General features: G+C 44.8%; 1 protein-coding gene across 9 annotated transcripts in view; it reads right to left on the reverse strand.

The window, feature by feature from the left end:
• The window catches only part of Mbnl2 (muscleblind like splicing regulator 2), a 168,749-nt gene that overhangs the window by 90,749 nt on the left and 52,188 nt on the right, over positions 1-25,812 (reverse strand). For 8 of the 9 annotated variants that reach the window (XM_052732458.1, XM_052732453.1, XM_052732456.1 and 5 more), the window contains exon 2: positions 22,775-23,395. The exons of the other annotated variant lie outside the window; for it this stretch is intronic. In XM_052732458.1, the coding sequence (XP_052588418.1) occupies positions 22,775-22,948 (174 nt within the window). In that variant the 5' untranslated portion in view covers positions 22,949-23,395. The remainder of the gene's footprint in view (positions 1-22,774; positions 23,396-25,812) is intronic. 9 annotated transcript variants of the gene reach the window in all.

Here is a 25,812-nt window from a genome sequence, read left to right on the forward strand (position 1 = left end):
AAAAAAGGTTCCTCTGGGTGGGAGGTGGGACAGTTTCATTAGATTCTTTTTATAAAAAGCACCTTGAAAAAACTTCCTTATATTCAGACACCAATCTTGTTCTTTTCCCTTGTGTATATCTGATTTAAAGGTTAATAAGTAATTAGGAAGAACTCTCATCCCCAAATTACCAATTAATGTGCCATCACTTTCATTAAAAAATGTGATTAATTATATTGTTGCACCAATGTCTTGAACTGGCTAACAAAAAGTTACCTAGAGCAGTTCTAAATCTTTCAGGGAGAAAGAAATTACTCAAAAATCAATCACTTTCTAAAACTACAATTTGGATTTGAGAGATCACACAAAGGAACGGAAATGAGTGTCTCAATTATTTAGTGTGGGTAGACTCTGACAGGGTTCCATGGTTTATCTTATGTACTGAGTCATTATTACTAAGAAAACCTATTAAGATAGGTTGGCAGATGTTTAATGTGGAACAATGGCAAATCATAGTTCTTTGGTTCTTGTAACATAAAGCAGCTGTTAATAAATGAGATCAAACTCTTAAACGATCCAGATATGTTTTGTTAGTTTCCTAGGAGACTACGAATGGAAAGTTATGACTAAAGTGCATTATGCATTTAAACTCTGTTCTATACCTTAAATGCTAGTGTGAGTCATGTGTTAAATATTCACAGGATTCCAAAGTTGAAGAGTTCATGATTCAACTTGTACCACCAATCCAAGAACTTGTCTAGATAGACCATCCATTTTTAATAGCTTTGCAGATTCTCTTGCTGCTTTCCCAACCATTGCCTGCCTGGATCAAACATGTTCCTAATGGGTGCATGGTGGCTCAGCTGTAATGGGTGCATGGTGGCTAAGCAGAATAGCTGTTTGGTAAACATTAGGGCTGTACCAGTCATAGATCAATGCCATTTTGATATATAGCAACCTCTAATGAGAATCTTTGTCAGGATTGAAATAATGTGGTGTTAGGAACCACACAATCAACTCTCACACAAACTAACCATTTTCTGATGCATGGCGCAGATATTTACTGGTTGCTGGGCAACCAAATATTTCAACACTGACACCAGAGGAAATATGTACTGCCAAGCTAGGATCGGTCGCTTTAGCAATTAGCTCTGCATGGGACTGTCTCCTAGTATCCCTGGTGTAGAACGAACTTTAAAAGACACTTAATCCAAAAATCAATCCCAGGCATCTACTTGAGCAGTTCCTGAGACCAAAACTTTCAGCCCTTAAGGCATGCTCATCCACTTCCCTCTCATATTGAGCAAAGATGTATCCTCCTACAGATTTCCAGTCCCATTCTTCACAGAGACCAAGTAGCCCTTCCTCCTAACATGCCAACTCTAAATATTTGGAGAGAGCTATTATGTCTTCTAAGTCTTTCTTTCTCTTGGGTAAGCATATGCAGCCACCCCTTCATATCACATGCTTTCTCACAGTGACTTCTCTCCTCTTCTGATGAATGACAACATTGTTATTTCAAGCTGTTCATGGTTGGGACTGGATGTTGCTGTTTATAGTTGCAGCCAGTGATTTACAGGCATTAATTAAAATTGACACAGGAATAAAAAGTTAAGGGATGTGAGCAGGTGCTTGGATTTCTTTTCTTTTTTTTAATGTTGACTTGGAAAATGCTGTATTTGAGTTAACATAGTTATGTGTTTTACTTGAACCTTGTAAGACAAATGGAAACATCCAACAGGATATACACAATCGATTTATATGTGATGAAAGCAGTTTCAGAGTCTGTGATGAGAACATATGCTTGCTAAATCTGGCCATGCATTGAAATCACTGGGGGAACCACATGTAAACAGAGTCCTAGAATTCATTTTTGGATCTGACCAATAGGCAGCAATGGCATTGGGGGGTTATTGACACAGAGTCCAATAGTTCTCTTACCGCAGTTAAAAATCTACCTAGTCCATAAAGCTTTCTTCCATGTCAGTTTTTCGATGACTGTTGATGTTAATGCGTCTATCTCTTTCCTTGAAGACCTGCAACTAATGATGTGTATCTGACAGCCTGACATGTAACAATTAACTGTTAACATACTTTCTATCTAGTCTATGTAAAACACCAGCAGACCAATGAGCTCCATCTCTTTGGGTGCAGTCCTCTCACCTGATACAATGTGGCCAATGACTCACTTTGCAGGTCCTGATATAAGAGCCCAGACAAGCATGGAGAGGAGCCTCCGATTGCTATGCAGCCTAGCCGAGCCCAGACGAGCATCTAGAGGAGCCTCGGATTGCTATGCAGCCTAGGCTAGTGTCAGTGTTCCAGCGAGTTCATGATTAATGACTGGGTGTTGATTCAGGATCAATTCCAATTTTAAATATCAAATTCAAAGAAAGGATGCTCACATGAGCTAACAGCCAATATAATAAAGTTGGAAATATAGACATGGAACAAGATACATCAGGAAAGTATCCCCCTCCTTTTAAAGGCAGTAGTTGTATACTCAAGTTATGACATTACTCATGTCAATGAATAAACTAAACCAAAGGTCATGTTCATCGTGAAGTAAGGTAGAACCTTAAAAACACCAAGAGAATAGGGAAAAACTAAGCACAGGATAACATGGCACCACTCCCTGAAAAATTAATGTTAGAGACAGAAGAAAACGCACATATAGGAAAACAGACAGCAGTATTAAAACGCATTTTAATACTGTAGTTCTCCAGCTGGTCTAGGATACCAAGATAAATGATTATGAACATAAAGTACTTGGATTACTTAAGCTTGAGTGAATGACTGACACATTGGTGTATATAACCTTGCACCTTCAGAACAGGAAATGCATCTTCTCAGGTGTCATGTGTCATGTACAAACATCAATTTTAATCTGCACCAAAAACACTTGAGTGCATTTCTCAAGTAAAAAATGTAAGCTTCTTAATGATAAAATGTTAGAAATTAATAGTGCAACTTCAAAGGGAAATGTCCCAAATGGCTTGCATATTTTAGAAACACCTGCATAAGTAAGACTGGGGGGGAAAAAGAGCACATCACAAATGTGAGAATGTTATTTAACCAAAGTCTGTCAGGTATGGCCACAGCTGTTTTATATAGTAGATGTGCTTTAAATAATAAATAGGAGAATGGGGGAAGTGTTTCAAATAATAAAGACTGACCACCACACTACGGCTTCTGCTTAGAACGGGGTGGGGCTCAAAAAAGGAAAGAAAACAAGCACAAAATTAAATTTTAGAAAATCTTAAGAAGAAATAAATTTATCTTTTTTAGAATTGATAATTAAGACCAAGCACAAATTCTTCATATAATATAAACATCTCCTTGGTTAAAAAAAAAAGTCACAAATAGTATTTAGAAAGAACATTGACTTAGAAGAGCAAAATTAATTCTTTTGAGGGATAAAAGTTGAAACCTTGAGGAAACAATAATTTTAGGAGATTTGTAAACCAAAATGAACTTAATGAAAACTTCTAGAAAAAAATAAAGAAATTCAATTATTTATCAAGAAGTTATCAGAACTGGAAGTACAGCCATCTAAAGATCTGGGAGGACATGGAGGGACCTGATGGAGGAGTTTGGATCCTGGCTATAATTAAAAACATGGGTTTGAGATCCAGTAAGTATAATCTAGGTTTTTAGTTATGATTGAAGTTGGAAATTAAAATTCATTCTGAGAAATGAAAAATCAAGTAGAAATCGGCATGGTGGCACACACCATTAATCCCAGTACTCGGGCGACAGAGGCAGGTGGATTCCTGAGATTGAGAACAGCCTGGTCTACACAGCAAGTTCCAGTACTGCCAGGGCTACACAGAGAAACCCTGTCTAGAAAAAAGAAAGGAAGGAAGGAAGGACAGAAGGAAGGAACGAATGAAGGAAGGAAAGAAAGAAAAAAATCAAGTAGAATTTTCTGTTTAAAATATTTAAGGGAACAGTTGCAGAGACGGATCAGTGGTTAAGACCTTTAATTGGTCTTGCAGGGAACCTACACTCAGTTCCCAGCACTCCCACTGGGCAGCTCACAGCCACTTGTAACTCTAGTCCAATGTTCTCTTCTGGCCTCTGCAGGCACTGGACACACAAACAAGCAGGTACACACACAAACCAGAAATAGAAGTAAACAAAATTTTTAAGATGTGCAAAAAGTGCTCAAGAAATAGTTAATACAATTCCAAATGGTCTCAAGATGTGGCCAAGGAGGAAGTGAACACAATAGAAGCTTCACCTACAACAGGTACATTGAGACTATAATGAAAAGGAAGAGTGGGATAGATAAGCAGGGACAGATTGAAGTCTGTGGAGATAATAAATCACGTTCTCCAGGGGCTGCGCCACCTGAGACTCAGCTTCTGCGCCAACATGGAGACGACCTCTTTAGAGACCACTGAGAACAAAGGACCAGGAGGAATGTAAAAGTTTGCAAAACCACAGCAGAGAACATAAAATGAACTCTTGTGTGCACCCCCCCCCACACACACACACACTGTAATTCACACACATCTGGCTAGCCTCTGCCACCACCATCCAGCCAGGGGCACTGCCATTTCTTAAAGAGCCAAAGATCCCCACACCAACTTTTTGTCCCCAGTGCCTTCTGTAACTTCCCCAGGCAGAGTGGCTTTCCACAAGGCAAATCAGGGCCTACTAGCCCTGCGTTCTAGCCCAGTGTCAAACAGAAAATGTAAAGTCCTCCATGGCTTTGCTCCCACTCATTGCCTAGCAATCTTGTTCCTAGGCGTTGGTAAAGACTTGCATCCCATGCTGGCCACTTCCTTTTCTCTGTACCTGGAAAGTCCCTCTTCACCAGGCATCCTCCTCCTCAGGGTCACAGTTGCCAAAGCAACACCTTGGAGGCAGCATCCTAGGCATCTTTTTCTGCATAAAGTTGTCCCTAAGGACACTGTTTCAGTTGGAATCCCCTGCTTCTTTTCCATCACAACGGCAGGTGGGAAACACAAATATATTTTTGGAAGGGGAGGAAACCTATATCCCATTTACTTGCATGTTGCCCCAAATAGAATGACAGCCCATGAGGTCAGCAAACTAATTTCCAACGCTTGGCTCAAGGGCGCTCACACTGTGGATGCACAGTATTTCATGAATGAATAGTGCCTTTGATAAGTTATGGTTATTTTCTTTTGTTAAAAAGTGAACCGAGGGACAATAAAAGCTTAAAGAGTTTATCTGAACAAAGTGATTCAGCTGCTGCGTGCTTTAGATTGGTGGAGCCTGGGTCCCTTTTGCTTTAGATGAGGCACTTAGAAGGAATAGCTGGTGCTAAAGTTTGCTTATGTTTGCGAATCAAACAAAGTCAAGGTCACACGAGGCTCTTCTGGCGTGTCTGCTCAGCAAATCTTGGGGCCTGGTGTCCATTTCAACCTATTCTGGTCTTGTGTTGCTACTGTCATTGTTTCTCCGTAAAACTGCGAACTCCGTGAAAGCAAGGTCCCCGGCTCTTGTTCAGAAACTGAATACAGTGCTTGGCGCTTAGTAGGGGCTAAATAATTGTTTGCAGAGCACTTAAATGAATACAGGTGTCTTCAGTTCTCCAGGAAGTGAAGTTTCTTTGTTCCTGGCCTCACATTCCATTTAGAACACACTGGCTTGGATGGAATTCCTCATTAAGAACGCTGTTACCCAGTGCTTTCCAGATGTTGTGGCTTCTGTGAAGAGCTGGGTGCCCAATGGGAATGGAAACGGGGATCTGTGAATTAGCAGTCTCTGACAAAGCCTGCAGATGATTAATTTTAGATTCCAAGCATCTGGGTCAGAGCTGAGTTTCATGGCAGGTGTGGAAAGGATCTCTCTGGTGTCATTAATGATTTTCCTACGGGATAGGAACACTTGAGATACGCCTTCATATGAGATTTGAGCCCGAACTGGATGATTTGAGCCCGAACTGGATGGCTAGTTAATAGCAACTTACATACACTATATTCACCAAGTAAGCTTCTGCTTTTTAAAATGACAAATGTATCTTTTAACATTTAAAATGACAAATGTATCTTTTAACATTTAAAATGACAAATGTATCTTTTGGGTGAGGTGCACACGTATGTGGTGCATGTAAAAGCCTGAGGTTAACACAAAGTATCATGTCTCAATCATTGTTGGACAGTATTCATTAATTTAATTTATTTTGAGACAGGAGTTAGTAGTCTGTCAGTCTAGTAAGCTCCTGTCTCTAGATAGATAGATAGATAGATAGATAGATAAAATAGTCCTGTCTCCACTACCCCCATGTTAGGATTATACACGCTTATCATCACACCTGACTTTACATGGTTCCTGGGAATTGAACTCAGGTCCTTCTCATACAGCAAACACTTTACCCCCTAAGCTATCTCCCCAACATTGGATGATTCATGCGCCTTAAGCACCCAATGACACCCTTTCAGCCAAAAATCACATGTACTTTTTTTTTTTTAAATAAATGTTCTGGGAAGATGAAAATTTAAAAAATTTTAAATTCAATGAAATTTTAAGAAGTCGAAAGTTGACTCTTCTGCTGTAACTAGCTTAAGGTCTTGGAAGAATTTTCTAGTCCATCATCCTCTCAAGATCACCAGCTGTAAGGCTTAATCTTCAGTGTAGGTCTACAGCCTCAAATTGTAAGAAAATGGTCTTGTCAGTCACGTTGCTAAAATTCTAGTTGGTCGGGCAGGGTGGCTTAGCTAATCGTGACTGCAAAGAAAGAGGCCAACACTCACTCACTCCCCACTTCCTAAGCTTAAAGGGCAGCACTTCAAGGGGAGGATCTGTCCTCAGAGTATTGGTGCTGTTCTTGGCTCTGACAGTGCCGAGAAAGGGTGGTGCGGACTGCGCTGTAATCTTTGAGCCGGAAGAAACCCAATCAAAGCAGGTGGAAGGAATATGCTACTTAGCATTAGTAGGGTCAGTTCATGGGAAAACTGTGAACCGGTGAAGCTCGTTGTTGGTGTAGCCCCTGCTGAGCTGGCCCGGTCTCCACAGCTCCAGGGTGGCATTGTCTGACAGCTGCCCCAGGTTTCTTGAGGATTTGTTCCAGCAGGCATAAACAGATTCCACGTTCCAGGGTCTCTGCAGTGAAGGGAGGGGTACAGGGCTGTCTCCCACTCTAAGATGGAAGTTTGCTTATTGAAGGGTCACAGTGTCCTTATTTGCTAACAGAAAAATGCCCAGGGAACTTTTAAAGTCCTCTCAAACGTAGAGTCTAACAGGGATTAAAAAAAACAACAAGACACTTACAGCACGTACGACACAAAGACAGAGCTCACGTGGGGCCATTTCAGTGCAGACTGTACCGAACGAACGGCAGAGCCCAGCCTTTGAATTGAAGGGGCAGTGCTCTTTAGTAAGAGTTGACATGGACAAAGAATTGTCTGCTGTGGTGGTACTGTGTTCCCCAAAATATTGTGCACCCTAATAAACTTATCTGGGGTCAGAGAACAGGACAGCCACTAGATATAGAGGCCAGAAAATGGTGGCACTCACACCTTTAATCCTCGCCTTCTGGAGGCAGAGCTCCATCCGGATTTCTGTGAGTTCAAGGCCACACTGGAAATAGCCAGGCATGGTGACTCACGCCTTTAATCCCAGGAAGTGATGGCAAAAGCAGAAAGGTATTTAAGGCGTGAAGACCAGAAACTAGAAGCTTTTGTCTGGTTAAGCTTTCAGGCTTTCGAGAAGTAGTTCAGCTGAGACCCATTTGGATGAGGACACGGAAGATTCGTCTGAGGAAACAGGATCAGCTGAGGAATTGGGAGAGGTGAGGAAGCTGTGGCTTGTTCTGCTTCTCTGACCTTCCAGCGGTCACCCCAATACCTGGCTCCAGGTTTGATTTTATTAATAAGACCTTCTAAGATTCATGTTACAGTCTGCTTTTTCTTTTGCCTAGGCAGGGAACTAAAGAAAAAAAACAAAGTCATCTAAAGATAATGGCTCTATAAAATAAAAGAGAATATGGTAATTGAGAAAACAAAAAGAAAACAACCTCAGACTTTAAAAAAAACTTCTGAATTGAATTTAACTTCATAGGTAAAAATACAAGTCAAGGTTTTTGTTTTATAATTGACTGGTGAAGAAACTTCGTCAAACACCAGCCTCAGTCTGTAACGAGTTTGGAGAATTGTAGAGACACCCAGAGTGGTTCAAAAAGCCACTCACTGCTCCCCACCCCAGTGTGTGTGTGTGTGCATTACTGGGAATCGAACCTAAGGCACCATGTGTGCTGTGCAATCACCCTAACACTGAGCCACAAACCCAGCCCAACCCATGCATTTTAATAGCTTTGAAGAGACACTTGAGACAAGGCTCCATATATCCTGCCTATTGGGACAGCTGTAACCGCTGAACATGACCCACAGATGTCTGGGGACATCAACCCCAGAGCCCTACTGTGCAGAGCCCTTAGTGCTGGTATTTTCCATAAGCTACGGGAAAATTGAGAAACTGATACCCAGAAAGGTGATTCGAATTTTATTATAACAGTAATAGTTTAAGATTTTAGGATATATTTCTTTGTGTACTTCTGTATTCAATAGCTGCCGAATACTGGGATGGAAGAATGAGATCTCTACCTCATGGCTTTACCTCCTAGTGGAGAAAAACAGACAAATAGAAAACACTACTTCAGGATAATTTCTGAGGGGGCTTTGTGGGCGGGGCTGTGATATTTCAGTTAATGCCAGACTAAACTGGAGAACCACTAACCTCAAAGCCCATCCCCAGTGACACACTTCCTCCCACAAGCTACATCTACTCCAACAAGGCCACACCTCCTAACAGTGCCACTCCCTGATGACTGAGCATTCAAACCACCACCACAGTAAGAGGAGAAGCAAGCTGGGCTTAAGGTCCTTAATTCATCAACTGAATGAATGACACCACCTATTGAGAATGAGAATACTGGGAACAGAAGGAAGAATGGGGCTGAGGATGCAGCTCAGTGGTAGAGTGTTTGCCTAGCATGGGTGAGGTCCTAAGTTCAGTCCCCACTCAGATACCTATGCAGAGACTCAGGGTAAGCAATGGACACCAGAGTTAAGGAAGAAATTAGAGCCGAGATAAGATGTAAGAAGGGCTCACCAATATTTCTAGGCATTGTATCAGATGAGGTCATATCAGGAGTCAAGATTTCTGGCAGATGGGCCAGCAAGTTCAGGGCCTTACAGGTGAATACTCATTTGATAGGTCACAAGAGCAGTAAGCGTCCATGATGGATATGAAGGGATGCAAGGATGGAGGACGGTGAGACTCCCCATCTGGAGGAGTGGCCAGTGAGGCAGGGAAAACCTAGCTGAGAGAAAACAAGCAAGGGACTCACCAGTGCAGTGCTAACATCATCTTCCATGTGTACGGGCAGCTCACAAGTCCATCTGTGCTTGGCGATTGTGAGGATGGAAGGCATGGAACACCACAGTGTCTGGCGGTGCCCATCTCATGGATGAACGAGGCCGACTGCTGGGAGAACACATCCTTGGTCCCGGCCTGCCAGCACTCCAAGGTCTGTCGTTATCTCACGGACTGCCGAGTGTAGCCAGACCACTGGTTCGTTAAGGCACCTGGATCACCACACAGCAGCAACACCTGGGCAGCAGCTGTTGTCTGCAGAGAGACTGTGTTCTGCAGCCAATGTCTGCATTTCCCACCAACTGCACAGTCTCTGGAGCACTGAGAGCAGAGGCACTAGTGTGTGTCACGTTTCTGGTTTCTTTTCAGTTTGCCCATCCGGCTAATGACTGAGAATGAGTGAATGAATGAATAAATGAACCCTCCCTCAGTATGCATGGGGAATGGATTTCAGTACCACCATTGGATATTAAATCCTAACTTCTCAAGTCCTTATATGAAATAGTGCGGTATCTGCACCTCAAGCACCCACATCATTTTTTAATACTGATCTTCTCTACTTATCATTTATACTCATCCCTGCTTACTCAAAATACCTCACGGAATCCAAATGTTAGGCACACACTTGTAACGTTGTGTTGATCAGGGAATGACAAGATAAAAAGGTCTGCATGGTTCAGTTCAGAAGTATTTTCTTTTTTAAAAATTTCAATCCATGGTTACTTGAATGCCCCTGTGGCTAAGGCAGGCTGTGGTAATCAGACCTGAATTAGATGACAGTGTTTGTTTGTTTCTGAGACAAAATATGTACCACAGGCTAGCTTTGAACTCATCATGCATCCCAGGCTGGCTTTAACTTTGCAATAATCTTCCTGCCTCGGGCTCTCAAGTGCTGGGAGCCCAGGGATTACAGGTGTCACCATGCCTAGCCAGGCTTTCTATAGTGTTTTCAGGTAAGTACGCTTTCCCAAAATACACGTTAAAATCCTCACCCCCAGACCCACAGAATGTGACATTATTTGGAAAGTGTAATTTCTGATTTAATTCACTCCAGCCATACTGGAAGATATAGAGCCCCTAGTCTGATATAACAGGTGTCATATTATGGAGGAGAAATTTCGGTACAGACTCAAACAGAATGGAGACAAAGGAAGACACTACCAGGAGAAGGGGAGGAAGGAGTCACACAGGAAGACACCACCAGGAGAAGGGGAGGAAGGAGTCACACAGGAAGACACCACCAGGAGAAGGGGAGGAAGGAGTCACACAGGAAGACACCACCAGGAGAAGGGGAGGAAGGAGTCACACAGGAAGACACCACCAGGAGAAGGGGAAGAAGGAGTCACACAGGAAGACACCACCAGGAAAAGGGGAGGAAGTCACACAGGAAGACACCACCAGGAGAAGGGGAGGAAGTCACACAGGAAGACACCACCAGGAGAAGGGGAGGAAGGAGTCACACAGGAAGACACCACCAGAAGGGGAGGAAGTCACACAGGAAGACACCACCAGGAGAAGGGGAGGAAGGAGTCACACAGGAAGACACCACCAGGAGAAGGGGAGGAAGGAGTCACACAGGAAGACACCACCAGGAGAAGGGGAAGAAGGAGTCACACAGGAAGACACCACCAGGAAAAGGGGAGGAAGTCACACAGGAAGACACCACCAGGAGAAGGGGAGGAAGTCACACAGGAAGACACCACCAGGAGAAGGGGAGGAAGTCACACAGGAAGACACCACCAGGAAAAGGGGAGGAAGTCACACAGGAAGACACCACCAGGAGAAGGGGAGGAAGGAGTCACACAGGAAGACACCACCAGGAGAAGGGGAGGAAGGAGTCACACAGGAAGACACCACCAGAAGGGGAGGAAGTCACACAGGAAGACACCACCAGGAGAAGGGGAGGAAGGAGTCACACAGGAAGACACCACCAGGAGAAGGGGAGGAAGTCACACAGGAAGACACCACCAGAGGAAGGGGAGGAAGGAGTCACACAGGAAGACACCACCAGGAGAAGGGGAAGAAGGAGTCACACAGGAAGACACCACCAGGAGAAGGGGAGGAAGGAGTCACACAGGAAGACACCACCAGGAAAAGGGAAGGAAGTCACACAGGAAGACACCACCAGGAGAAGGGGAGGAAGGAGTCACACAGGAAGACACCACCAGGAGAAGGGGAGGAAGTCACACAGGAAGACACCACCAGGAGAAGGGGAGGAAGTCACACAGGAAGACACCACCAGGAGAAGGGGAGGAAGGAGTCACACAGGAAGACACCACCAGGAGAAGGGGAGGAAGGAGTCACACAGGAAGACACCACCAGGAGAAGGGGAGGAAGGAGTCACACAGGAAGAAACCACCAGGAGAAGGGGAGGAAGTCACACAGGAAGACATCACCAGGAGAAGGGGAGGAAGGAGTCACACAGGAAGACACCACCAGGAGAAGGGGAGGAAGTCACACAGGAAGACACCACCAGGAGAAGGGGAGGAAGGAGTCACACAGGAAGACACCACCAGGAGAAGGGGAGGAAGGAGTCACACAGGAAGACATCACCAGAAGGGGAGGAAGGAGTCACACAGGAAGAAACCACCAGGAGAAGGGGAGGAAGTCACACAGGAAGACACCACCAGGAGAAGGGGAGGAAGTCACACAGGAAGACACCACCAGGAGAAGGGGAGGAAGTCACACAGGAAGACACCACCAGGAGAAGGGGAGGAAGGAGTCACACAGGAAGACACCACCAGGAGAAGGGGAGGAAGTCACACAGGAAGACACCACCAGGAGAAGGGGAGGAAGGAGTCACACAGGAAGACATCACCAGAAGGGGAGGAAGGAGTCACACAGGAAGACACCACCAGGAGAAGGGGAGGAAGGAGTCACACAGGAAGACACCACCAGGAGAAGGGGAGGAAGGAGTCACACAGGAAGACATCACCAGAAGGGGAGGAAGGAGTCACACAGGAAGACACCACCAGGAGAAGGGGAGGAAGTCACACAGGAAGACACCACCAGGAGAAGGGGAAGAAGGAGTCACACAGGAAGACACCACCAGGAGAAGGGGAAGAAGGAGTCACACAGGAAGACACCACCAGGAGAAGGGGAGGAAGTCACACAGGAAGACACCACCAGGAGAAGGGGAGGAAGGAGTCACACAGGAAGACACCACCAGGAGAAGGGGAGGAAGGAGTCACACAGGAAGACACCACCAGGAGAAGGGGAGGAAGGAGTCACACAGGAAGACACCACCAGGAGAAGGAGAGGAAGGAGTCACACAGGAAGACATCACCAGGAGAAGGGGAGGAAGGAGTCACACAGGAAGACACCACCAGGAGAAGGGGAGGAAGGAGTCACACAGGAAGACACCACCAGGAGAAGGGGAGGAAGGAGTCACACAGGAAGACACCACCAGGAGAAGGGGAGGAAGTCACACAGGAAGACATCACCAGGAGAAGGGGAGGAAGGAGTCACACAGGAAGACACCACCAGGAGAAGGGGAGGAAGGAGTCACACAGGAAGACACCACCAGGAGAAGGGGAGGAAGGAGTCACACAGGAAGACACCACCAGGAGAAGGGGAGGAAGGAGTCACACAGGAAGACACCACCAGGAAAAGGGAAGGAAGTCACACAGGAAGAAACCACCAGGAGAAGGGTAGGAAGGAGTCACACAGGAAGACATCACCAGGAGAAGGGGAGGAAGTCACACAGGAAGACACCACCAGGAGAAGGGGAGAAAGGAGTCACACAGGAAGACACCACCAGGAGAAGGGGAGGAAGGAGTCACACAGGAAGACACCACCAGGAGAAGGGGAGGAAGGAGTCACACAGGAAGACATCACCAGGAGAAGAAGAGGAAGGAGTCACACAGGAAGACATCACCAGGAGAAGGGGAGGAAGGAGTCACACAGGAAGACACCACCAGGAGAAGGGGAGGAAGGAGTCACACAGGAAGACACCACCAGGAGAAGGGGAGGAAGTCACACAGGAAGAAACCACCAGGAGAAGGGGAAGAAGGAGTCACACAGGAAGACATCACCAGGAGAAGGGGAGGAAGTCACACAGGAAGACACCACCAGTAGAAGGGGAGGAAGGAGTCACACAGGAAGACACCACCAGGAGAAGGGGAGGAAGGAGTCACACAGGAAGACACCACCAGGAGAAGGAGAGGAAGGAGTCACACAGGAAGACACCACCAGGAGAAGGGGAGGAAGTCACACAGGAAGACACCACCAGGAGAAGGGGAGGAAGTCACACAGGAAGACACCACCAGGAGAAGGGGAGGAAGGAGTCACACAGGAAGACACCACCAGAAGGGGAGGAAGTCACACAGGAAGACACCACCAGGAGAAGGGGAGGAAGGAGTCACACAGGAAGACACCACCAGAAGGGGAGGAAGTCACACAGGAAGACACCACCAGGAGAAGGGGAGGAAGGAGTCACACAGGAAGACACCACCAGGAGAAGGGGAGGAAGTCACACAGGAAGACACCACCAGGAGAAGGGGAGGAAGGAGTCACACAGGAAGACACCACCAGGAGAAGGGGAGGAAGGAGTCACACAGGAAGACACCACCAGGAGAAGGGGAGGAAGGAGTCACACAGGAAGACACCACCAGGAAAAGGGAAGGAAGTCACACAGGAAGAAACCACCAGGAGAAGGGTAGGAAGGAGTCACACAGGAAGACATCACCAGGAGAAGGGGAGGAAGTCACACAGGAAGACACCACCAGGAGAAGGGGAGAAAGGAGTCACACAGGAAGACACCACCAGGAGAAGGGGAGGAAGGAGTCACACAGGAAGACACCACCAGGAGAAGGGGAGGAAGGAGTCACACAGGAAGACACCACCAGGAGAAGGGTAGGAAGTCACACAGGAAGACACCACCAGGAGAAGGGGAGGAAGTCACACAGGAAGACATCACCAGGAGAAAGGGAGGAAGGAGTCACACAGGAAGACACCACCAGGAGAAGGGGAGGAAGGAGTCACACAGGAAGACATCACCAGGAGAAGAAGAGGAAGGAGTCACACAGGAAGACATCACCAGGAGAAGGGGAGGAAGGAGTCACACAGGAAGACACCACCAGGAGAAGGGGAGGAAGGAGTCACACAGGAAGACACCACCAGGAGAAGGGGAGGAAGTCACACAGGAAGAAACCACCAGGAGAAGGGGAAGAAGGAGTCACACAGGAAGACATCACCAGGAGAAGGGGAGGAAGTCACACAGGAAGACACCACCAGGAGAAGGGGAGGAAGGAGTCACACAGGAAGACACCACCAGGAGAAGGGTAGGAAGGAGTCACACAGGAAGACATCAGCAGAAGGGGAGGAGTCACACAGGAAGACACTACCAGGAGAAGGGGAGGAAGGAGTCACACAGGAAGACATCACCAGGAGAAGGGGAGGAAGGAGTCACACAGGAAGACACCACCAGGAGAAGGGGAAGAAGGAGTCACACAGGAAGACACCACCAGGAGAAGGGGAGGAAGGAGTCACACAGGAAGACACCACCAGGAGAAGGGGAGGAAGTCACACAGGAAGACACCACCAGGAGAAGGGGAGGAAGGAGTCACACAGGAAGACACCACCAGGAGAAGGGGAGGAAGGAGTCACACAGGAAGACACCACCAGGAGAAGGGGAGGAAGAAGTCACACAGGAAGACACCACCAGGAGAAGGGGAGGAAGAGAGCCCACCACACGCCTGGCAGTGTCTCGACTCACATCTGCTGAACAGGAGGAGACAGTGAGACACTCCTGTAGAGATAGATAGAGTAACATGAAGCCACAGGGTGCACAGAAAGGCACACGTCCATTTTGGGATTCATTGGCAGAGAGGAGAATTGAACCCCCAAGTGTGGACAAGCTCTGAGAGGCAATGCCTGAGTCTGAATGGGCAGCTGCAAGCCTGAATCTTGGCATGGACCCACTGTTAGGGAGCAACGGACAGACAAGGTGGCACCAGAGAAAAACAAGAAACGGGACGGGGGCAGAGGGCCAGGAGAAGAGTGCGGCAGCAGAAAATTCTAGCATGACCAAGGCTGCACCATGAAGTAGACCCGTTAAAGAAAACGGCAAAGTGGCGAATGTCAACAACGCCCTGGGGTCTGGAAATCACTGGTGGACATCAGTGGGTCCACCTGCAGTTAGAGAGTTCCCTTAGTGCCTCTGTTCTCTCCCCGGTTACTCTTGCATTTCTGCTACGGACCAGACAGAGCCGCATTAGGAGCTGGGCTCCGAGGAGAACAAGGTGTGCTCCTGTGGTTTGGGAGCTACGGGCTTGTGCTGAAGCACTGTCTTCCAGGATTAGGGGACATACAAAGGGCAGAAAGGCACAGGGAGTGTGCACAGGGTTAGTCCCTGGCCTATCCAGCAACACAGAAGCCAGGTGATAGAAAAGTGGATGTATTAAATAGGAAATGCAATCAGTGACTCCTGGGACCCCTAAAGCCTGGACTTGTACTGAACCCCACAATACTAATAGCTGACTTTATTTTTTCTAGACTCACATAAGTTACAGATACAATGCCACCCTGAGCCAAAATCATTTTTGTGACAGCAATCTAGTGAGTGATAATATAATATTGGCATCACACAAAGAAAAACCACACCACCAGGCATGGTGGTGCAACTCTTTAATTCCAGCATCCAGGAAGCAGAGACGGGCAGATCTTTGTGAGTTCCAGGCCAGTCAGCGTTGTACAGACAGACCCTATCTTAAAAAAAAAAAAATCAACAACAAAACAAAGAAAAGAAAATATTGTGTGTAGCTTGTTTTTTCCTTATAATTTCTCTCTTGTTTAATTTTAAAATTTCTAGTATATAAACATGTTTATTCCTGGGAGCTTCCATGCTAAAAATTTCCCACTTCAACATACTAAACTTACTAAATATGAATATTGTTAAGACGGTAGGAATTCTAAAATCAATCCCACAAGTGGAGCTGAGAGGGAGGAGTGGATGTGGGGCCAGACTTGCCTGAGGTCAGGTCCTTTCTCTACCATTTACAAGTTTGGTGGTCACAACTGAAATATTTAAAGTTTTGAATCTATACCCACATTTATTATACTGATTTAACATATTTGTCTAGCAGGATTATGAGACAGTACAAAAGTGACTAGTCTATATGACTTGAAAAAGGATGCCATACGACTACAATGATTACTACTGAAAATTTAAAAATGTCTGAGACTGTATTTGAATTCAGGCCAAAAGCAGGCACACAGTTTACAAAATATCCGTTAACTACTGCGTATAATCAGCCTCGATTTTCAGGCCACCAGTAACTCAAGCACTTCAGCTTCAGGTCAGCCAATTACATATTTTAACATGGTTTTAAGAAATTTCTCATTGTTTTCTTTCTGAAATTCTTACCCATAAATTATAAGCCTAAATTGTGGCTCACTGCACCATCAGGTAGCTTATTGCTGGGACCCCATTAAACAATGAGGTCCTTTTCTTTCATCTTAGCATTTAGAAAGAATCAGAAGTAGGAAAAGGCAGGTGTGACAACACACGCAGCTTGAAAAAGGAAATGGGTTGTCCGTTTCTCAGTGAGGCCTTGCACTTCCATAGTCACACCTGTCTTGAAACTCCTGCAGAGAACTTCCTGCTTTTAAACTCTGCTGTGATACTTGTATCACGGCCATAGTCCACGGTACACCAGCTAAGTACTGTATAGCTTTCAGGGGCCAAATAACATAGTACACACCCAAAATAATCATATATTGCAACCTGTCCAAGAAACTGGCATGCTTTTGCGATGAACACTTGCTACCATTGAACAGGTTTTTATTGGTCATTTATTATACATAAGATACCATTCTATGCCGTGGAGCACCACAGTGATCTTAGCAGACACAATCCTCATCCTAAGCAGCTTTGATTCTCACAGAATAGAGGAAGTAGGTGGATGAGATACCAATAAACAAGGAGGTGTGTAGCCACTCTGCTGCTGGATTTAGGGAGCACAGAAAGCCTAAGGAGGGGGTAGTAGAGTCCCAGACATGGTGGAATTGGCAGAGAGCTTCACATGCTTTACAGAAGCCACTGGAGCATGTGGGAGGACAAACTGTCCACAGAAATGAGGCAAGAGAGCTCTAAGCAGAGCAAAGGTTACAACAACAGGCCAGAAGCAAAGCCTGCTGGGCATACCGAGAGGAGAAACCTAGATGGCCAGAGTAGCAGACAGCATTCAGAGGAAGCCAGGTGGCTGGCACAGGATGCAGACACATCTCACTGGACCAGTGGGTTATCTTCCATGAAGTGAAAAGCCGCTTAAAGGCCCTGAACAGGGAGAAGTGACATCCGATTGGGGTGGCGGAAGAATCACACTGTCTTCCTCGGAAGTAGTACTTCTGTGCATGTGTTTTCGTGGTGTATGTGCATGTTTGTGCTATGTGCTGAAGGGATGCAAATATGTGAGTGTGTAGCTCACCATTTCAGTGAGGCTGCTTGGCAAGTGAGTCCCAGGGACCCACCTGCCCCTGTCTCTCAAATGCTGAGGTTACAGGACCACATGGCCACACATGGGCTTGGCTTTCACATGGGTGCTGGAGATCTGAACTTACCACTGCACGGACAGCCATCTCCACAGCCCATCAACTAATTTTTATTTAGAAAGGTAATAGCTAAGTTTCTAAAATTTGTCTAAACAATTTTCCCAAGTACTCTGGGAATACTTTCAGCCAAAATTAGCAAGACGATTTTAAAAGTAGGTTTTCCATTTAAAAGCTGAATTCAACTGTTTAAGAAAACTGAAACCCCTAGTCTCAATAAACAATTAAAGTTAATTCATGTATTTTTTTTCAGATATTCCCATTTGCAAAATAGCCCAGATTAATTCCTGACAGTTACAAGAAAAAGAATCTGAACAGAAAATTCCCAAACATGGCAGCCATTGAGGGAAAGCATCTCATGGATAACAGAGATGGGGTTTATTTGGTCAAGGTCAAAGTTCTGACAGCAGATGAATTCTCTGCTTGTAAAACAGTCTTGTCCAGCTTGGCTTCTGTGGAGTCACCCTAACTTGTGGAACAGTGTTCCAGAATGTGAGCTGTCCTTCTGGAAATCATTGCTGTGATGTCGGCTCACAACTGAGCTGGAACCCTCAGAATAAAATCACAGCTGCCGTGTTCTCTTCCCACAGGCTGCAGCCAGGGAACAGTGGTACAACGCACAGACGCCGCTGTCAGAACCATGATGTGTCTCCCCAACATAGCTCTTCTTAGAGCATTTTTATGTTCACTGCTTTCCTTCCAAGCACCTCAGAAAACCATTTTCTAACACCTACAAATTTATTTCAGCATGTACTTACAGGAAAGTTTAACCACATGTACAAATATAACAAGAAGAAAAAAAAAGTGTGGGGTCCCATTATTGACACACCAGCAGAGATTCCTCTCATACTTACAAATACTCCCATAGTGCTCACAAAACATCTTTTAGCAAATGACATCAAAATCTCAAATCTTATTATTCCTATTTTTTAATGTCGTGACTAATTTGTAGGACTGAGGAGCTGCGGCCTCCCTTCAAGTCCATCATCAGAATCAGCGGCAGTCCCGGGACACTTGTGGAAGGGAAAGGAAACAGCATTGCCACTTCCTGACGTGTTCAGCCCCGGGTAGGGATGTGGGGAGTCGGGCAGAACTCACAGCAACCTTGTGGAGTAACAGCAGACTCAACGCTAAGCAAGAAGAAGCTGGAGTCAAGGGGATAAAGTAACTTTTCTGTAAAGAAGTAGGGAGCGGAGTCCAGGGACAGCCGCTGAAAGCTTTTGTTCATGGTCTCTGTTACAGGTGGCTTCACAAACAGTGCCATCCTGTTTAATATACAGCTTGGATATTCCTCACCCCAAATGCTTCAGTCTAGAAGTATTTTAGACTTTCCCCAGATTTTAAACTATTTTTTTCTTCTAATTTTGACTGTAATTCATCCCATGAAGTCAGATGTAGAATCTTCTACCGGTAGAATTATGCCAGTGATTTTAAAATTTTCATACTTTGGAGGACTGTGTTGATATTTTGTTTGTGCTCTGACAAATAAAGCTTGCCTGGAGATCAGAGGGTAGAGCTAGCCACTAGTTGATCATAGAGGCCAGGCAGAGGTGGCACACACCTTTAATCCCAGCACTTGGGATCTCATGCCTTTGATCCCAGCGCTAGGGAGGAGGAAACAGGAAGTGATATGGCTGGGCAGAGAGAAGAATATAAGGTGGGAGGAGACAGGAGCGTGGCCCCCTTTTCAGTCTGAGGATTCGGCAGAGGTAAGAAGTCTCTCTGGTGGTAGGCTCCTTTACTCCCCTTATCTTTCAGGGTTTACCTCAATATCTGACTCTGGGTTTTTATTAAGACCAATCAGAATTCACACTACAGAGGTCTGAATAAGAGATGATCAACCTGTGTTAAATAAAACAGTTAAGTAGCTTTGGGGGATCAGCCTCACCATGTTTTGAGTTGCTCTTTTCTGAACGGGTAAGCCGTGTGTCCTGCCGTAGCAACTTCTAATCTTAAGAACAGCGCTGCCACATGGACATACCAGTGTGCGAGCAGCTGTGCACACCTTAGTCATTTTCACCAGCGTATGTCCTCACTACTGCTGAGGGCCTGGAGTCAGCAAAGCACAAATAACCTGGGGAGGGCAGGGCGCAGGGCGAGCAGGGGTTCAGACGGAGGCCCAACTTCTCTCTGGGCCTGGAGGCAACTTTCACATTCTTTACAGTTTGATAACTCAACACATATAACATCACATGCAAATTAAGTCACCTGCAAGTCCACAGCTCTCACGGGGGACTGATAGCCCGAGGCAGTATACCAGGATACTCCCACACTGGACAGAGAGTGCACCAGACACTTCTGGAAACGAATCTGAAAGTCTCCTTTCTCTTGAACAATGCTCAACAGGCTCGTGGTTTGTTTCCTTGAATTTTGTGTTAAACATAATGTCATTCGTGTCCTGAATGAGTGTGGTCCTGGTGAGCCCAAGTGATGTGATGAATTGTAAGGATCAGGGCTATAGCTGCAAGTTTAGCCAGAGGTATTCTAAGGGCACTGAGCCTTGGTAGGTTGATAGTATTTCCCCTATATTTCTCTAACTTTAAGAAACTTACAAAAATGGTAACATTTAATATTATCTGTTCAACTAGAGAAGGCTAGATTAACACAAGTAATTACAGATGACTTGAGAAGTTAGAGCCTCATCTCTGACGTGTTTCTAGATCATTTTTCCTCTTCCACTGGGTAATTTTAGTAGTAACATTAAAACAAACTAATACATATGTTGATGATAAGGAAGTGAAAATTCACAAAAAACACCAAAAAAAAAAAAAAAGGAGGATGTCATGAGGACAAAAATATTAAGCCATCTAAGTCAAAAATATCAGTACACTTTTCTAAATGACAAAGCCTAAGATGCACTCTTCGTCTTCGGACGGCAAGCTGGGTGACCTTGAGTGAACTGCTGGGTATGGGTTCCCTGGGGATACTTCTAGAGTGACAAGTATCTTATGCATACGGTATGTCTGGGAGGTGTCATCTCTCTCGGAAAACTGAGAGACGCAGTCTTATACTGGACTAAAGCTTTAAACCCCCACTGCTTTTTATAGGAAACACTTCCATTGTGAAGACTAAAAAGGCAAATTCAGACTGCCTTTCCTTTTTTGATGAAAGGAAAAAAATAATAGTAATACACAAATGGACTCAAATTATTGGAGTCCAAATCAATTACGATTGATCTGTCCAGCTTTCATTTTAGTCTAGTCTGATGAACCCTTCTGACAAAGGACTAAGGTAGTGGTAGCTTAACAGACAGAGCACACATCCCACTTCTCAAATTTCACTTCTGCTGAGCTAAAAATAGAATCTTCTGCTTTTAGTGTAGACAGGGTTTTCTTTTTAAAGATACATAAATATTAACATTGGTTTGAAGACTTATTTACAAGAGTGATAAGTTTGAATTATGTCTCTTAAGACATGATTTTTGTGTGTGTATTTCTATACATGTGTATGCACGTGTACGTGTGTGTGTGTGTGTGTGTGTGTGCACAGGTAGAGTTTAGGACAGCCTGGATGCTGTTCCTCAGATGCAATCCACCCTCCGTTGAAGCATCGAAGCAGAGGCTATCCCTGGAACCTGCTAACTAGGCTGTGCTGGCCACAGACATCCTCCTGTCTCCATGTCCCAAGCACTGACTGGGATTACAAATGCCTCCACCATGACTGGTTTTTTGTTTTGTTTTATTTTTTTCACATGAATTCTAAGTACAAACTCGGGTCTTCACAAGGACTTTACAAACTGGGCTATTTCCCTGCTTTGAGACATAATTTTTGACATATGATTTAATTACCTCAAACACCTGAGAATGGGGTCGTGTCACTTCCATAAACCAGCACCGTGGTTTCTCAGTTGGACGTCAGAGCATGAGAAATATTTTTAAGATTGGTGAGCACATTGGAGTTTTTCATAGGCAAAAACATTAAGCTGTCTGACTTAACCGTCTCTAGTATCACAATGTCACTGTGCCCTTAAGAATACCTCAGCCTATCTGGAATTCAGAGCAGCGTAATGTCAGGGTTGCAGTAAACCTCAGAGAGGTCTGAGATAAACTATCCCACATCTGCCAAGTTTTTCATTGAATTTTTCCACTTCTTCAAACCCAAACCCTACCAAACCCAACACAACTGGGGTAGGCCAGCCTCCTCAAACATTCCTTGTCAGCCGGAAGCCAGTGTTCTCTTCTAAGGCCTCCTGGAGAAGTGCTCTGTCTTTTCCTGTATGGCACACAGCTTTCTTCCTGCACCACAATATTTGCCGCTGTGCCCTATTTTCCCACCAGACATGAGCTCATCAAGAGGACATCTGAATCACACTGAGATCTTTGATGACGTTCCTTACAGACAGTAGGTCCTCAGAGAACCCAGTATTGAGTGTGCACTCAGTAATTTCTACTAGCCGTAAAACATTTTAAGACAGAATGAAAATGCTCTCAAGAAGCATTTTAGGAAGGCTCTGGATGAGAAGGAAAGCCACAAGAAGAGAAATTGTTTGAGATGTGAGTCAGAGTGACTAGCACACGAAAATGACAGGTGTGGCTTCTTCACCTTTATGTAACCCAGAGAAGATCAAACATTGATAAAACATTTATTCAACTGTCAATAGCCTGAATTTTATTTGAAATCCTTGGGTATGTGAATGCCATGCCAGACCAGAAATACACAACCATGTACTTTCAATGTAAACACAGATATGTAAAAAATTCATGTATGCCTGGCAGGAATAAATTTGAGTGAAAACAAAAAACAACCAAGCAAACAAAACCAAAACACAAATCTCCCACTGGCCATCACAAAGAAGACAGAATCAGAGTGAACGGTAAATTCTGCAGAGCTCACTGCAAAGTGGCCCCTTTGCAAGCCCAACTCAGCCCGGAGGTGGCAGGTAAAATGACTGTCTTACCTTGAGGGAATCAAAGCAGGCAATTACTCTTCCATTTTCAACCTGGCAACTTTTGGGGGGGTGAGCGAATTTGCATTCTTCGTCAGAGCGAGAGCACGTTCCTCTCTGATACTGTCTGCAGACTTCCAGGGTCAGCCACTTTGTGTCTCTCACTGGGGCAACGTTCAAGGCCATGATGAGAACTACTTTGGATTCTGTCCCTTTCTGTTAAATGATGAAATGAATCCAAGTCTCAATGATCCCAAAACTACTATTGTGAAAACTCCCACATGTAAGTCTGAAGGTAAGTAATGAATTCCTTAATGAAGTCCAATCCAGGAAACAGGGAAGAGACAACTGATCAGCAGGCGGTCGGTCATTCACCGATCACCAGGCCCCACTGGGAAACTGAGAGCCACAAGCGAAGTGTGTTCACTGTCATCTCCGGCTCCCAGGGTCCTAGTCTCTTGATGTTTTGCAGATAGACCTCTCCGTAATAAAGTGACTTCAATATGATGGCACTCTTTGGGAAAATATTAGTTCTGATGCTCCCAGCTCTGGAGGATGTTGGAAAACACTCCTCTCAGATCTTTGTATTGGAACAGAATGGCGTTTTCCTTTCCTTCTCGTCCTTTTTAGATTCTGAAATTAAAAGATTAGCAAAGTCAGATCACCTCATCTACTCATAGGGTCAGGGTAAAGTATGTTTGACAAAACCCAACCAAACAATTAAACAAACAAACAAGCAAACAAAACCCACAAGAGGTGAACACAAAAAGAGTCCCCTGAGGGCTGTTGCCAGCAAAAGTGATGTCACCAGGCACTTTTAAATCACGGACCTGTAAAACATCAGACATCAACTTGCACCCAAGCTCAGAAGAATCAAACACCCAAACTATCCACTAGGATCTAGAATTTGTGAAAGTATAGACCTCTGAGCTTCGTGAGTATCATGAGGAAAGTGACAGAAAGAAGATGAGAAGGAGAGGGAGGAGGGGGAGGAGGGAGAGGTGTGGGAGGAGGGAGAGGACGGAGCAACTGGAACAACTACAACTGTACAGCAGAATGATCTAGGCAACAGTCCAAGAGTTAGGAGTGACTCAAACAGATGAGTGTGGCAGACACAATAATTAGGCCCTTTGAAACAATCCCATCTAATGTGCTTAATCACCAAACAGTGTATTAGTATCGTGGTTCCCAATTAATTTCACATTTAGGTCATTGATTTTATTGTTGGGAATGCTATAAACAACTGTAGGGATGTGTCTCTCCTATGAAATGGAGATAATATTATTTTGGATAGAGCATGGGTTCCACATTCCATGAGTTCTTTTGAGTTTACAGTGATTTGGTGCTGGTGTAGGTAAACGGAGCCTCCTGATATTTGCTCTCTGAATCCTTTCCTGCTTCTGCTACTTGCTTGGTGCCTGTCTTGCCTGCAATCTGTTGTTAGGTAAGGACAATGCTTTGTAGTTATGTTTCCCAGGTGCCTTAGTTCATGGCATCTATTGGGATCTCAAGAAGTGCTTGTTGACCGATTGAACTTAGAACAGGATGAATGCAAGTTAACTTGAATCAAGTTCCGCTTCGTTTTAATTGAGACACAACCTAATAGTGTCCTCTCCAGGCTGGTGGGATGGTTCAGCAGGTAAAAGCATTTGCTGCCAAGCATGATCTCTGGGACCCATATTGTGCAAGGAGGGAACTGACTTCTAAGGGTTGCTCTTTGACCCCCATACACCATTCACATATCAAGTTTAAAAATGTAGTAAAGTTTTAAAAAAAGGTTCTCTCGTATTTAGAATGTAAAGATTAAAAAGCATGCCTACAACAACACTGTAAGTTAAAGTGCAGATATCAACGGTCAGCAGATTTTATTTGCTTTAATTTTTCAAGGATTATGAAATTAATAACATTGAAATTGAACACTAACAAGATAAACATGAATAAAAGACTATAGTCTGTAAATTGACCATTTGCAGAAATTGTATGTAACATAAACCAATGTATACATCAGCTCAGTCTTAACGTCCTTCTAAAAAGTTACAGCTAAGGGCACATTGTGAAGATTGGAAATAGATTAGTCATGCTAAACCCTTATGGAGGTGTCAGTGGCAGGGCACTCATAAGACACTCATAAAATTAGAATGGGGCTTAAAAGTTCACATGGCCAAACGAGGTCTTGGTCACTTTTAACCTCCCAGCACAACTTTATAGCGTGATGCGTTTCTCATGTGTTTGCATGACGCTGGTGCAAACACACCCACTTCACTGCTTGCCATGCAGAAGTACAGCATTGACACTCGACAGTAAGGAGTGCGCCTGCTACTGTTTCAACTTACTACAAGTCCTGGCACTTTGGAATACACTCTTCGTCCTAACTAAAAAGAGTTCACTGGACACAGTGTGCCATGTTTCATAGCTGGCAGCCCCAAACATCTGTGTTTAATTCAAGTCTTGATTGCATCAAAAGGTCACATCAAGTGACTGACCTATATCATCTGGGCCTGCAAGAAAACCTTTGATGATGCTTGTACAATGAGATCACCCAATGATGCACATATCGGAATGCATCCCATCACTTAGTGATAATGACGGGATTTCAAAATAGCATGTACTAAGTAAGTTCAGAGGGCAGTGATTGAGTGGTTCACAAATGTTCCCCCCCCAAAAAAAAATGAGTCCCGTAATTGATAAAAAATTAGTTAACGTTGGGCAAACCAAGTCAAAGAGACTTTCTTGCACTTGAACTTTTCCATCCTGGAGAGAGCTGATGTCTCTTCTGGCAGAGACCACGATGGTGTCCTGGACGTTGATCTGATCATTTAACCTTGATTTAGCAAGACTTCTCTTGGGAGGGTGGGAACTGCTTTTTCAACCCCATAATTCTCTTATTTGTCTGAGAAAGTACTTGCATGAGTTATAAACCCCTGTGCATTTAAGGAAACGGGCAACAATGAAAGCTGTGACACAGCTAACTTCAATTACAAAATATTTGAGGGAGCCAAGCAGGCTCCCACTTGTCTGTTTGGCAATGTGTGTTTGCAGCAGCAACATCA

The sequence above is a fragment of the Peromyscus californicus genome, unplaced genomic scaffold (genome assembly GCF_007827085.1).
Source record: "Peromyscus californicus insignis strain IS unplaced genomic scaffold, ASM782708v3 Scaffold_12__1_contigs__length_115047231, whole genome shotgun sequence".
Taxonomy (NCBI): Eukaryota; Metazoa; Chordata; class Mammalia; order Rodentia; family Cricetidae; genus Peromyscus; species Peromyscus californicus.